This window comes from Rhineura floridana, chromosome 5, assembly GCF_030035675.1.
Source record: "Rhineura floridana isolate rRhiFlo1 chromosome 5, rRhiFlo1.hap2, whole genome shotgun sequence".
NCBI lineage: Eukaryota > Metazoa > Chordata > Lepidosauria > Squamata > Rhineuridae > Rhineura > Rhineura floridana.
The window spans coordinates 25869227-25884681 of NC_084484.1; the positions used below are offsets into that span (position 1 = coordinate 25869227).

Here is a 15455-nt window from a genome sequence, read left to right on the forward strand (position 1 = left end):
AGGAAGAATTATTCTAATCTAAGGTAGTAAGTGTTCTGTCAATGTGTCCCTTAGCTGAAAACAAAGAAAAGTACACAAGTTTCAGAAAAATTGTTTTACCTGTATCCACGTAGTTGATAAATTAAGTGGCAAATATATATGATCAATAAACCTTTCTTTAATTGAGTCTCAAGTGCTCAAAATACATATTGTATACAATGTGAAAGCTGCCTAGAGAGAACAGTGGCTTGTGTACAGCTGTTTGGAGTCCAGTTATCTGAATTATGTTCAATGTGATTAATTCCCCCTCCACCCCCAAAGTGCACAGGAGTAAAGCCCTAATGAGTTCATAGCTGCCAGGGTCTTCTTGGCTAACTGCTGGCATGCTTTATACCGCAGGAGCATTCCAACTGCAATCGCTTTTCGTTGGGGCCATGTGTGCAAGGAGAATGGATGCTTTGAGCCTAAGTCCCCTCAAAATTGATAATTCACTTCTGACTTTGTAGAGGGGTCCATGAGATAGAGAGACAGATTTATGTTTTAGTCCATTTTATATTCCACCTTTGCTCCCAGGAACACAAGGCAACATACAGAGTTCTTGCTCCCATTTTCTCTTCAGAATAAACCTGTCAGGTAGGTTAGGCTAACATTGGTAACTGGCCGATAGTCACCCAGTGGGCTTCATGACTTATTAGTCTATTTACATCCATTAATAATTACTTCTTACTCCCAGCCAGGATGGTTTGGATGAGAAAAATCTTGTTATTTCTACCATTTCAACCTATGTTTAGTAATGCAAACAATACCCTTGATTAATTAGCATAGATATCTTGGGTGTAATAGGAAAAACCAAGAAAATGAGTTAAGGGGGAAACATGAGAGAAAACTAGAGATCTCTGCTCATATCAGGACTCAGGGTCATTCAGTAAAGCTGAGTGGCAGTAGGTTCGGGGTAAACGAAGCACATGCTCACACAACACAACAACATGGAATTAATTTTCACATGCTGTGATGGTGGGCAGTAGCGTGGAGGGTCTAAAGAAAAAGTATAAAAATTAAGGCAAATTTAGGGAAAAGAGGCCTTTCAACTGCAATTAGGCACAACAAGTGGGAGCTGCAGCAAAATGTTGCCGTGTGATAGGTCCCTGCTCATGGCTGGCTGGAACCCTGCCCTCTTCCAGGATTTTCCAATCCCCTTCCTCCCCGCGCTTTCTGCTCTCCCACACTGTAGTCACTATTCCTTGACCACTAAAGCACACTCATTCCTCATTTGGCTGCTTCCTACTGTTTGATTGTTGTTGTTGTTGGGCGTGGATGGCGCCGTTTGGGCTACTTAAACAAGGTCGTTCGCATTCTGAACTTCAGAAACAGACAAGAGTCAATGAGGACGATATAAAGGCTGTGCACCTTTGACTAGCAAATGGACAAGCAACAGGGGAGGGCTGTCTGACCGCTATTGGGTGCTGGATTAGACAGGCCTCCGATCCGGCAGCGTTTGCCTTAGGGCCTTATGCTTAAAGGTGGCGTTTGGCCAAAACGTGGCCATCCAATAAGGATCAGCCAACCCGTCGTGCCTCTTTTTCCCCGAGAGGGGGAGCAGCTACACAATGCGTCGCCGCTTTCCTTATTAAGCGCATTAAAAAAAAAAAGTAGTTCAGAGCGCGGCTGCCATTATTTTAACCTGCCGCCAGGTGGTAGTCACGAATCCTTCTCCCGGGAAGTTTTAAGAAAGTTTGCGAGGGGCAGCACAGCTGCTGACGAAGAGCCCATCGGAGGTAGGAGTGGTGGAGAGGTGAGCATGCATTCCGAGCGGGGCAAGGGAAACAGGCGAGCGAGCGAGAGGGGCTAATCGCGAGCCGCAGGAGGTGCTCCCTTGGGGCGTCCTTGTCTGTGAAGAAAAGACTGGCCAGCAAGTGGAAAGTTTGGCGTCTTTGGAACAGGGGGGAAGAAAAGGTGGAGTTGTGTTGCCAGGAATTTGCCCCACTTCTCCCCCCCCTCCGTGGCGTGCGGAGCGCGTTAGCCCAGTAGGGCTAAGAAGCGAGAGAACAGCCTGGTGGTGGCGAGCGCCTCTTATTGAGACGGCTCTCCCCTGTTTTCTAAACTAACGGTGAGGAGACGGAGCAATATTAAGAGGGAAAGGCTTCCCTTCAAAGCCGCCTCGCCCCTGTTCGCTTCCCTCCAGGAAGCTCCTTTAGACAGCCCGCTTCCTCCCCCCCCCCGCCTCCCAAACCCCGCCGCCACCGCCTTTGTAGCTCCAAAACTCTTCACAAAGCCCCGAACTACGTGTGGGGAGGAAGAGGGGCGCCCACTGGAAACAACTCCTGAGCGGGCTGGGGGTTGTTTGCTTCCCTGGTTTTGCAGCAAAGGGTTTGACAGTCTCTCGGTTCTCCTTTCCTCTCCCTGCCCCGATTCCCAGCACCTTCAGAGCGTCCCTCTCTTGCCAGCCATGGAAGGGAGAGAGGATGCCGAGGGCGCCAGCTGCGATGGAGCGTTTGCTGAAGCTCGCCGATGGGTGGAGGTAAGAGAGAAGATTTCCTCGGATGTGCCTTCTTCCTGTGCCTTGCAGGTGAAAGGTTTGGGGTGTCATCTTTTTGCTACTCTTAAACTGATTTATTTTTTTTATCTAGGAAGGCCACTTCTCTCTACTTTCCCTTCTTCTTGCCCGTGTAACTTCCATGCTATCATAATATATATAGTAAAGGAGGAAATGGAAAAGAGAAGGAATGGGGAAGGGAAAAAAGGAAAACTGCTGACTTGTATAGTATATTTTATTATTATTTTCATTTATTAGATTTATATCCCACCCTTCCTCCCAGTAGCATAGTATAGTATAAAATAGAAATAAAATAACACAGTATATTGATGTTGCATAAAGCCTTCCAGATTTATCTTTTACTTTTGGGTCCGTCAGAACAAAGTTCTTGGTTAGGCTAGGTTTGGAAAACCTCTGCCCTTGGTAGGGTTTTTGTGTAGCACTTAACTTGTAAAAAAAAAAGGGGGAGTGGTTGGCTGGCTGGTGCTCACCCAAACCTGTCTGCAAACCCATAGTGCTACTATTTGTTTGTTTTGACAGTTTATATACTGCTTAATTACAGTTGTCTCTAAGCAGTGTATGGGTGACTCAGTGCAGTGATTATTTGGTTACTTGATGAGGGGAAAGTATTTTTACATATGGTCAGACACATACTTCTGTTTCATGCAGCATTGAATAACAAGGGATTGGAGGAGTGCCCCCCTTACCTAGAGTTTTTTCAAGACTTCAGAGTGTAGTGTGATTTGTGTAAAATTGGAGACAGTTGGGATGTGAGGCGGATGAATTTCATCAAGGACCTCCCTACCTTTTTCTCCCCAAGCTTGAGCACTTGTTTCAGTCACTCAGCACAGGTTCTTGGGGAGTGTCCTTTGCTTAAATTAGGTGTAGATTTTGTGGAAATTGCACTTGAGTTACCAGTTACTGTGGTATTCATAAGCACACTTGGAAATGAGACCTGTTGGGTTTGACCTGTTAGGGCTAACTTTAGAGTACACGTACTAAGTTTGGGTTGTTCTTGTGTCGTGGTTGCTTAATATGCTTTTGTGTAGGAAAATCCTTTAAATGTAAAGAGATATCTTATATTGTAGGATGTTTAGGTCCTCTAGAACACTGTTCTTCAAACTTGGGTCCCCAGATGTTTCTGGACTACAATTCCCATAATCTTTGACTATTGTCTAATCTGGCAGTGGATGATGAGAGTTGTAGTCCAACATCTGGGAACCCAAGGTTGAAGAACACTGCTCTAGAACAGGGGTGGGGAGGGAACATGTTGTCCTTTAGCTGTTGTTGGATTGCAACTTCCATCACCCTTTCAGTTGGCTACGCTGTCTGGGGCTAATGGGAACTACAGTCCAACAACATCTGGAGGGCCACAGGTACAATGTGGCCATGTATGCCCTCTTCACACTTCACTGAACTGGAATGGGTATCCATTATTTTGTACATGGCAACTCCAAGAAAACAGTGTACTCTCTGAAAGCTTGATCCAGAAACTCAAGCATTTTTTTGCCCTTAACAAGTAGGCTGCTGATGTTGGGAGTTACCCATTAAGAATGCAGGGAATGGAGAATCCTACTCAGGTGCAGATGGAATGGCCTTCAGGTCTGATTTAACTTCCCCTTAAGTGTTCTCCAATGAACAACAGGATTGGGAGGGTGCATTCCTTTCCACTTAGCAAAGCATATGTTGAATTTTGTGGCAAGGTCTGGGTCTGTATGCAGTGCTTAAGGGGGCAATTCAGTTGTCAACTTGATCTAATGTAGACCTGCCAAAGACAATGGAATTACACTTGTGGGAGATGTTTGACAGTGGATTTCTAAAAGGTGCCTAACTTCTTCTTGGAACTCATAATATGTAATTGAGAGAGGTACTGCTCTATAAAGTTAACAAGGTTAGTTTAGCAGAAGCTGTTAAACGCTTTCTAACCTGACCAATAGCTGCAGGCATTTGGCCACTTTTGGGGTCGTTTTGAAAGTGATACTTAAGTATTGCTATGAATATGTTAACAGTTCTCAAAGAAAATTATTCCTAATGTCAGAAAGTACAATACACTTTTTATCAGCCTTCTAAAAGAAAAATAAACTTGGAGAAAACTCCTTCCCCCTTCTGTTCAGGAAATTAATGAACTGGAATGTTAAGTGTATTCTCATGGCTTGTCCTGTTTAGGGTAGTAGAATTACTCGGCATGTAGACTTTGAGCCTACAGGTTTATAGCACCTACATGGGAAATAAAAATACAGTCTTCCTTGAACAGCAGGTGTTCTGGAATGCAGAGTGTAATTGTAGTGTTAACTGCAATGAGTAAATCACAACAGTATTCCAAGGAAACCTTTTTGTATGGTATTAATATTTTGGCCACAAGTGGCAAACATATGTATTTGCGGAGGTTACTTTCTCCCAGACAGTTGTTCAGTGTACTTTGCTCCACAAGTTGGTTCCCTCATGAAGTGTCTACGTGTCCCCATAATAAGGTTGGTGACATCTAGCAGTAAGTGCTTCAGATCTAGCATTAGGATACAAATGCTCAGACATAGCCAGAGCATTGCATTACAGAACTGGAAGAGAGATGACATTCAATCATAGAAGCTCTCTAATATTTTTACCTTAAATCATTTCCCTTTTTCTTGACAAATAAAAGTGTGGGCCCCCAGTGCTTTTTCTTGCTCTTGATATGTAAAAGCAAAAAATGCTATCCAACAGTGAATGTGGGATGCAGAATTACAAAATCATTTGAGTCCTGTTAAGCACCCCAAGTTCAGGGACAATGGGAGACCATTGGTGCCCAGGCACTACTTGACAAATCAGAATATCCCTAAATACAGAAGAGTTTTCACTGCAGGTAGATTCAATGTTCTGCCATCTGCCCTCCTGGATGGAAGATATAGAAGGGTACCCCATCATAAATGGGTCTGTCCATGTGGAATGAGAGAAGTGGAAACTGTGGGTCATATTTTATTGTACTGTTCCTTTTATAGGGATTTTGTTCTTTTATTACTCCATTTTACATTGCATTCAGGGTAAAAGATGATTTTTACTTAGCACACTTATTGGCAGATATCAATCCACAGTTTACAGCAAAAGTGGTTAGTTTCTGTGCTGCGCCAATGTATGCTGGAAATGGATGACAAATGATACTATATAGGAATCCTGTATACAGATTGTAATCTCCTATTCAGTCTTGATTTTATCTATTTTATATGGTTTTGATTTATTTATGGTGTGTATGTACTGGTGTGTGGCTGAAATAAAATTTTATTTACTTACTAAGGTGTTGCCAGGACTCGGATAAAATTGCTTTCGGTTTTGGACCAATTTTCTTAGTTTTGGTTCTTTTAGTTCTGTTATGAATTACTCTTTGCTTTATGAAAATGAACTATTCAAGGTGTTGGAATTAGCTCTAATAATATTTTTATCAGTATACATCTACTGCAAGGGGTTTCTCTATATGGAAAAAGCTGGACTTTTTAACAAGTAAGAGTGGAGCTACAAGTTAGAAAACAAATATGGGGCTCATAAGCCCTTGTTTGCCCCATAGTACTAAGGTGGGATTGAGTAAGTGCTTTCAGGAAGAATCTTACAGTTCTGCCCTGAATTGCATTCAAATCTTTGAAGCATGTTGTAAATCTGGATACTTGCCACTGTATTGTTGGAAAAAGGAATATTGCCTAGAGCAGCAAAAAGAAAGTTAATTGGTAGAGAAGAGAATTGGGTTTTGCTTTACCCTCAGGGAGTTAGTGCTTGTACTATTTTAGGACAAAGGATGAATTTTCCATTGTGCCATATTGGTTAATAACTGGGGCTTTTGCCTTTTGTTCTGGAATTTGTGAAAAAAGTTTAGGCTGCCATCCTAACCCCACTTACCTATGAGTAAGGTCCATTGAATTCAATAGGACTTACGAGTAGACATGGTTGGGATCACAGCCTTACTTGTTTGACATTTGTAGAGCAACAGGTATTTGTTGCAGTTAAATTGCTCTTGCTTTCTCAGCGATGCACATTAAAATTTAATATAACCATAAACTGTGGACTTCTGTTATGTAGATTGCTTTGACTATTTTAAATATGGAGGTACATTTAGTCATAACCCAACTTCAGCCTGGGAGTGGGGCTGCTAACATACAGGCAGAAAGGGTCCATTTCTACCTGGCCCAGGGCCAGCAGGGGGCCCAGACTTAGCTTTCTTTCCATTTTTTTTTAAAAAGGAAGTTTCTAAAGTGCTGTGGAACAAAAGTTATTCAACAAAATGTGAGCCACCCTTCTCCCACAATTTCTAGCCGGCTAGCTCCAATCTTTGCCATTTCAGGTTTTTAGCCAGTTTCCTACAGTCAATCCATTTCACTGTGTGATCCTGAGTTTTCATATTAGAAATTCATCTCCCCATCTTATTTCTCCATTTTCTTCACATATTCTTCACAAAAAGCTCCAGTTTGATCTTTTCTAAAACACAAGGTGCACCAACCTCTTATCTTTTAATTCTGTAACTTTCCCAGGCTTACGCTTTTTGAAATGGGCCATCTGGAGTTCCAAATGTGGCAATGCAATAAATTCATATAGAGAGACTGTCATGTTAGCCATTATATTTTGAAACCAAAAATCTTTTGCTTTTGTATAGTCCCACTAAATGTTTGCTTTGTATTGGCCACACTTCTCGAATTTACCTTGATAGTCATTTTCAACCCAAGTACGTGCAAGATAATATCCTTGATACTGACCAAAATGCAGTTTAAGTCATCTTGAACATTAACATATGGTAATAATAGCACTCACAATAAGTCCTCTTTGTTGCCAGTAACACACAGGTGGGAACAGCAATAAAATTCTGAATGTGAAATAGCGAAATACAAATTTGTGTTTTTACAAAGTGTAGAGAACTTTCACGGCGTAGCATAGAGTAATAAGCATGAAAAATTCAAAATTGCAATAAAATACTACTATAAGTTAAAATTTCACATTTCACATAAATGTACATGGTAGAATATCTTCCATAACTTCAAATATATTTCTTCAAACACATGTAGCTAATATGTTGAAGATATGTGGGCTTTACTTTCATTTAAGATGGTTTTTGGTATGAACAAAAGCATCTAACTGATCTAGAGTCGCAGTGTGCATGCACAGCGCATGGTTAAATCAGTTTGTTTCTTTGAGGAACAGGTAGCACAACTTGTGCATGCATCCTTTTGTGTGTGCTGAAGCCCCATTCACTCAAAAAGGATCTGCATCAGAGAGTTTGAAACTGCAGTCCTATGCACACTTTTCTTTGGAAGTAAGTCCAATGGGTTCCTATTGGGTCTTGCTTCTGAGTAAGCAATTGCTGGGGACAAACAAGGAAAAGCAGTTAGTTGCCTTTGTGTTCTGCTTTTAAGCTTCAGAGCATCTGTCGGGGTGGTGTTGGACTAGATGGATCTTGGCCTGATCCAGCCAGGCAATTCTCGAAGCATTTAATATGCTAGAAATTGTGGCTAGGTTTGCCAGGCTCAGGGCCTAATAATGATTCTGTATCTTTAAGAGAAGAGAAAATTCAGCCAAGTGCAGGTTTTCTTGCAACACTGTAATGGGAAAAACCACAAGGTGAAATTCTTCCTTCCCCCTGCACAACTTTTAAAGATACAGAAGTGTTGCAAGAAAACCTGCACTTGGCTGAATTTTCTCTTCTCTTAAAGATACAGAATCATTCTCAGGCCCTGAGCCTGGCAACCCTAATTGTGGCCCTTATGAAGTAGTGACATAAGTTAAGAAATGCATCATAAATGGGTGTTACATCACTGTCAGTATGAATCAAGGATGATAGCATTGGATATATCTTCCAGTATTTAGAAAAGCCATCCAGGGAAGCTTCTTTATTTGTCATTTTACATCCTGTTTCTTTTGCATTCTATTTCTTTATGTGAGATGGGGCCTCTGAAGGGATGTTTTTGTAAGGCATTATCAGGTTAGGTGGGCAGGGCATCAGACAGTGAAGATAAAACAGGCACTGTCTGTAGCTGTCTAAAGTTTCACTGTCAAGTCTTGGATCTCATAGGATTGCTGCTAGGAAGCAGGTTCTTTGGTATCAGTGTTTGGAGAATGCAGGAAGATATAAATACTGTACTGGGGAGCAGGTTCCTGGGCAATATAGGGTGGGAATAGTACAGACCCAAACCTAAGATCTAAATGAAAGAAGTTGGGGCTGTAGAAACACTGTCAGGTCCAGCACTGTAGTTGGATGTTGTTTGAAAAACAGAAGTGTGAGGACTTGGTTGTAGAATGGCAAGAATATCCAAGGGCTGAAGTAGATGTGACGTGGGAGATCCAAAAATAGTGGTGTGCAGATTGTTACAAAAACCGAACTTTAAAGTAGACTTGACACTGTTATGGGGCACAATTCAGGCAAGAGCTATAGTGCTGTGTGTGATTAATCCTTCCTCTCTGTGCTATCTTGCTGATTTATATTCTGCCATTTTCCCAGTTTGTTGCTGGTGGGGGATATGCACTTACCATTGTTTTTTTCCTGTGGGGTAAATTGCAGTTTGCAGAGGGGGATTATTTCAACTGGGAAAAGAAGGTAATTCACCATCACGACTCCCTCAGTGCCAAAGTCCTGATGTGCATTGGGTTCCTTTTGTGGCTGCTTTACAAAAGAGAAAAAAAGCTGGAGATCCTCTTCACAGATGTCTGGTATGTATCTTGTTTGTTCCAAAGAGTTTGATACATGACTGTAATGCAACTGTAAAGCCAACGGTCATCAGCATATACATTCAGTTAAAAATGGGTCTCTTCTGTTTCCTGCCCCACTGTAACAACATTCCACATACACTAAAAATAGTACAGCAAGGTCTAAGGCATTTCTTCCTATCAGATATGAAGATTCTTTAAGCCCAAAGGCATGTGCGCCTGGGTTCAAGTCCAGCAGCTGAGATTTTTTATCCCATTATACACTTTGTAAAACCAGCTCTGTTGTGGAGTGTGTGGGAAGGAACCTTTTTTTTTTGCTTTTTGCTCCTAACAATTCTTGAAAGCTCAGTTATAAGCCATGTAAGGAAATACCCCATCCTTAGCACACTAAAATCGCAAAATAATTGGTTAACGTAATTTTTTTATCCTAAGACGACTGCAATAAATACTCACTGAAATTGGACACCTCTCTGGGTATCAAGAACACTGCACGTTGACTGACTGCCGTTGACTTACACTTGATTAAAAAAAAACAAAAACAAAAACAAAAACCAAACACACACACACACAAACATAAAATGGAGGGGGATCAAGCAGTTGTTGTCACCTGCAGCGTGTGCGCTATGTTCATCTTCTTAACGGAAACCAGACGCGATTACACTTGCAGTAAGTGCAGATTGTTGGCTCTCCTAGAAGAAAAGGTCAGGGGGCTGCAGCAACGCATAGACACCCTGCGAGAGAAGATGAGGACTTCCTTGATAAAACACAAGAGGAATTAAGGGAGCAACACAAAGTACAGGAAGAAAGTGACAAGGAAGAAGAGGACTGCAACAGCAACAAACCCCCGTGGAGGACTGTCACTCTAAGGGCAAGGAAAAACAGGAGTGAGTCAGAACTGCTGCAACTAACAAATCGCTTTCAGCATCTCTCGGCAGACAGCACCCCGGAAGAGCCTCAACAAACTCACCTGCATCAAGAGACACTGACTGCAAAGGAAGATTCCACACCCCAGAAGAAGGAAGCTCATGCAACCACCGCTCACGGCAAAAAGAGGAGGGTGCTGGTGGTTGGAGACTCATTGCTCAGGGGGGTAGAGGCACCGGTATGCCAGCCAGACAAAATGAATCGGGAAGTCTGTTGTCTCCCTGGGGCACGCATCCGGGATGTCGCTGACAACCTGCCGAGGCTCATTGGGAAACAAGATAGGTACCCCTTTCTCCTCATCCATGTGGGCATGAACGACACGGCCAGAAACACCTTGGAACAGATCACCTCAGACTACAAGGCTCTGGGTAGGAAGGTCAAGGATTTGGGGGCGCAGGTGGTCTTCTCGTCAATTCTTCCCATGAAGGATAGAGGACTACAAAGGGAAATGAAGATACTGCAGGTCAACGACTGGTTATGCAGATGGTGTCGACAGGAGAGGTTTGGATTCTGGGACCATGGTCTAAGCTTCTTGGAGGGGGGACTGTTGGCAAGAGATGGGCTGCACCTCATGAGGACTGGGAAGAATCTCTTGGGCAGAAGTATGGCAAAACTCATCAAGAGGGCTTTAAACTAAAGCCTCTGGGGGATGGAGATGATAGCTTAAATACCGATCCAAAGACAGCGGGTTGTAAACGCAACGATTTGAAGGGTACAGGAAACACTGGGAGAGAGAAAGGGATGCACGGCAAAGCTCACGGTATATTAACGGACGAATCCAATCAGGACAAAAGAGACTTCTGCTGTCTATATACCAACGCGCGGAGCTTGGGAAACAAGCGAGGGGAGCTTGAAGTCTTAGTGCATCAAGGCAAATATGACTTCATAGGGATAACAGAGACTTGGTGCGATGACTCCCATGATTGGAATATAGCCATTCAAGGATATAAACTCTACAGAAAGAATAGAAGCAACAGAAAAGGAGGGGGAGTAGCGTTATACGTCAAAGACAAATACACCTCTATGGAAATCCAAGAGAGTGAACAAAGGGGTCCGGTAGAGACCATTTGGGTAAAAATAAATGGAGAAACAAATAAAACCGACATGGTAGTAGGTGTCTCCTACAGACCCCCTGGCCAAGAAGAGGTAGTAGACGAGGCCTTTCTCCAACAAATCTCCAAAATCTCAAGGAGGCAAGAAGTAGTAGTGATGGGGGACTTCAACTACCCAGATATCTGCTGGGAGACAAACTCTGCGAAGCACAAAGCCTCCAACAAATTCCTGATGGGCCTTGTTGATAATTTCCTCTTTGAAAAAGTAGAAGAAGGAACAAAGGGATCGGCAATCCTGGACCTGATCTTAACTAACAGGGACGAATTGGTCATGGGAATTAAAGTGGTCGGTACCTTGGGGGAAAGTGACCACGTAATGCTGGAATTTGTGATTCTGGGGAAAGCCAAAGAAGAATATAGTCAACATGGACCTTGGATTTCAGGAAAGCCGATTTTAGCAAGCTCAGGGAAATGATGGGTAGGATCCCGTGGCTAGATAGACTAAAGAAAAAAGGAGCCCAAGAAGCGTGGGAGTTCATGAAGAACATATTACAAAAAGCGCAATGGCAAACAATTCCAAAGAGGAAGAAAAACGGAATACATCGGAAAAAGCCAATGTGGCTACACGGAAGACTGGTGGAGGAGGTAAAAGTAAAAAAGAGCATGTATAAAGAATGAAAGGAAGGACGCATCACCAAGGAAGAGTACTGACAAGCGGCTCGGGCTTGCAGGAATAGCGTAAGGAAAGCTAAAACCCAGAATGAGCTGAGGCTGGCGAGGGAAGCAAGGAACAACAAAAAGGGGTTTTTCAGATATGTTCGAAGCAAGAGAAAGCAAGGAAACGGTGGGACTGCTGCTCAGTGAGGATGGCAAAATGTTGACAGATAACAAGGAAAAGGCAGAACTGCTCAATGCCTATTTTGCTTCCGTTTTCTCCCAAAAAGGGAACAGTGCGCAACCTTGCATCGGTAGCAATCTCAGGAAGGGGTCGGGATTGCAGTTCAAGATTGATAAGGAGATAGTCAGGAAATACCTAGTTAACCTAAATGAGTTCAAATCTCCAGGGCCTGATGAACTGCATCCCAGAGTATTGAAGGAACTAGCGGATGTACTCTCGGAACCTCTTGCCATAATCTTTGAGAAATCCTGGAGAACGGGAGAGGTGCCGGAGGATTGGAGACGGGCAAACGTCCTCCCGCTCTTTAAAAAGGGTAAAAAAGAAGATCCGGGGAATTACAGGCCAGTCAGTCTGACTTCAATACCGGGAAAGATATTAGAACGGATAATAAAAGAGTCCATTGGCAACTATCTAGATGACAATGCTGTGATTAGTAGGAGCCAGCATGGGTTTGTCAAGAAAAAATCCTGTCAAACTAATCTCATCTCTTTTTTTGATCGGGTCACTAGCCTAGTAGATGGTGGAAATGCTGTAGATGTCATCTATCTAGATTTCAGCAAAGCGTTTAACAAAGTCCCCCACGACCTTTTGATTAGCAAATTCATCAAATGCGGACTACATGGAAATACTGTCAGGTGGATTCACAACTGGTTGGAAAACCGTACTCAAACAGCGGTCGTTGGTGGCTCTGCTTCGGACTGGAAGGAGGTTTCGAGTGGAGTGCCACAGGGTTCTGTCCTGGGGCCGATACTCTTCAACATTTTTATCAGTGACTTAGATGATAGGGTGGAGGGAAGCCTTACGAAGTTTGCGGATGATATGAAACTGGGAGGGATAGCTAACACAATGGAAGACAGGAATAAAATCCAAAGGGACCTGGATAGACTAGAAAATTGGGCTGAAATTAATAAAATGACATTCAATAAAGACAAATGCAGGATTCTGTATTTAGGCCACAAAAACAAAATGCACGGGTACAGGATGGGAAATACCCGGCTTAGCAGTAGTGTGTGTGAGAAGGACCTTGGAATTGTAGTGGATCGCAAGTTGAACATGACCCAACAGTGTGATGCTGCGACAAAAAAGGCAAACGCAGTTTTGGGCTGCATAAACAGAGCTGTAGTTTCCAGGTCGAGGGAAGTAATAGTCCCACTATATTCTGCATTAGTCAGGCCTCATCTGGAATACTGCGTTCAATTCTGGGCGCCTCATTTTAAGAAAGATATAGACAAGTTAGAGCGGGTTCAGAAGAGGGCGACGAGGATGATAGCCAGTATGGAGAACAAGTCTTATGAGGAAAGGTTGAAGGAACTTGGCATGTTCAGTCTGGTGAAGAGAAGGCTGAGGGGCGACATGATTGCACTCTTTAAGTACCTGAAGGGCTGTCACATAGAGGAGGGTACAGATTTGTTCTCTGCTGCCCCAGAGGGTAGGACTAGGTCTAATGGTTTTAAGTTGCAGGAGCGTAGATTCAGATTGGACATTAGAAGGAACTTCTTGACAGTAAGGGCGGTTTGGCAATGGAACCGACTGCCTAGGGAGGTGGTGGGATCCCCTTCGCTGGATGTCTTCAAGCAGAGGCTAGACAGCTATCTGCGGGATATGCTCTAGCTGTGGATTTCCTGCTGTGAGCAGGGGGTTGGACTCGATGGCCTACAAGGCCCTTTCGAACTCTATGATTCTATAAAGAGCCCTCAATACATTTGAATGTGCTATATTTCTGATTATAACATTCTTCCAAAACACTTGACTGTTGTCTCCATTTTGGTTAATGACTGTGCCAAGGTATTGATAATCCTTGACGAGTTCAATGTCCTCATTGTCAGCTGTAAAGTTACATAAATATACTATTGTCATTACTTTAGTCTTTTTGATGTTCAGCTGCAGTCCTGCTTTTGTGCTTTCCTCTTTAACTTTCATCAGCATTCATTTCAAATCATTACTGGTTTCTGCTAGTAGTATGTTACTACTAGTATGTTACTACTGCATATCTTTGATATTTCTCCCTCTAATTTTTACACCTTCTTCATCTTGGTCCAATCCCGCTTTCCTTATGATATGTTATGCGTATAGATTAAACAAATAGGATGATAAAATGCACCCCTGTCTCACACCCTTTCCAATTTTGAACCAATCGGTTTCTCCATATTCTGTCCTTACAGTAGCCTCTTGTTCAGAGTATAGGTTGCGCATCAGGACAATCAGATGCTGTGGCACCCCATTTCTTTTAAAGCATTCCATAGTTTTTCATGATCTACACAGTCAAAGGCTTTGCTGTAACCTATAAAGCACAGGGCGATTTTCTTCTGAAATTCCTTAGTCCTTTCCACTATCCAACGTATGCTTGCGATATGATCTCTGGTGCCTCTCCCCTTTCTAAATCCAGTTTGGATGTCTGGCATTTCTCGCTCCATATATGGTAAGAGCCTTTGTTGTAGAATCTTGAGCATTACTTGACTTGCATGGGATATTAAGGCAATAGTTTGATAATTATTGCATTCCCTGGGATCCCCTTTCTTTGGATTTGGAATGTATATGGAACGCTTCCAGTTTGTGGGCCATTGTTTAGTTTTCCATATTTCTTGACAATTTTTGTCAATCTTTGGACAGATTCCGTCTCAGTCGCTTGTAGCAACTCTGTTGGTATGCCATCTGTTCCTGGTGATTTGTTTCTTCCAAGTATTTGAAGAGCAGCTTTCACCGACCTCACATTCTAAAATTTCTGGTTCTTCATCATATGGTTCCTCCATGAATGAATCTGTCATCCTGGCATCTTTTTTGAATTATTCAGTGTATTGCTTCCATCTTCCTTTTATTTCATCTCGGTCAGTCAGTGTGTTCCACTGTTGATTATTCAACATCCCTACTCTTGGTTTAAATTTCCCTTTCATTTCTCTAATCTTTTGGAATATGGCTTGTGTTCTTCCATTTTTATTGTCCTCTTCTATTTCTATACAGTAACTATTGTAATAGTTCTCTTTGTCCCTACATACTAGTCGCTGTATTGTTGCATTTAGGGTTCTGACCGTGTTAAAGTATTTGAGAGATAGGAAAAAATGCCAGATGGGATCTTACCAAACATATTTGAGGGGAAAAATGAAAAGAAATCATTGCTCATATCTATATTTAGATGTCGGAGACAGAGTGTGGGTCATAAATGAGTAGTCAGTTTTCAAAGTAAAGAAATGTAACTGGTTAATTATCTATTGTCATCATGAAAAGGATGATGTTGCAAAAATTTACTAATGAGTCAAAGAACTACATGAAAAGATTTACAGATTTATTTATTACAGAATAGGTTAATTAACATAGATGAGATTCAGTGAAATAAAAATAAATTTAAAATCTTAGCATAATTCTTACCATAACAGTTTTTCCTTAGCAGTTCTGGTCAGGAGCTCTACTTTGTGGTCCC

General features: G+C 42.4%; 1 protein-coding gene across 11 annotated transcripts in view; it reads left to right on the forward strand.

The window, feature by feature from the left end:
- The first annotated feature begins 1613 nt into the window (after positions 1 to 1613).
- LMO7 (LIM domain 7) overlaps positions 1614 to 15455 on the forward strand; it is a 178980-nt gene continuing 165138 nt past the window's right edge. For 3 of the 11 annotated variants that reach the window (XM_061630020.1, XM_061630023.1, XM_061630021.1), the window contains exon 1: positions 2524 to 2545. Coding sequence is in view for 7 of the 11 variants with exons in the window: in XM_061630013.1 (XP_061485997.1) it covers positions 2426 to 2545 (120 nt within the window). In the remaining 4 variants the exon portion in view is untranslated. The other 8 variants (XM_061630013.1, XM_061630015.1, XM_061630012.1 and 5 more) reach the window with 8 other exon arrangements.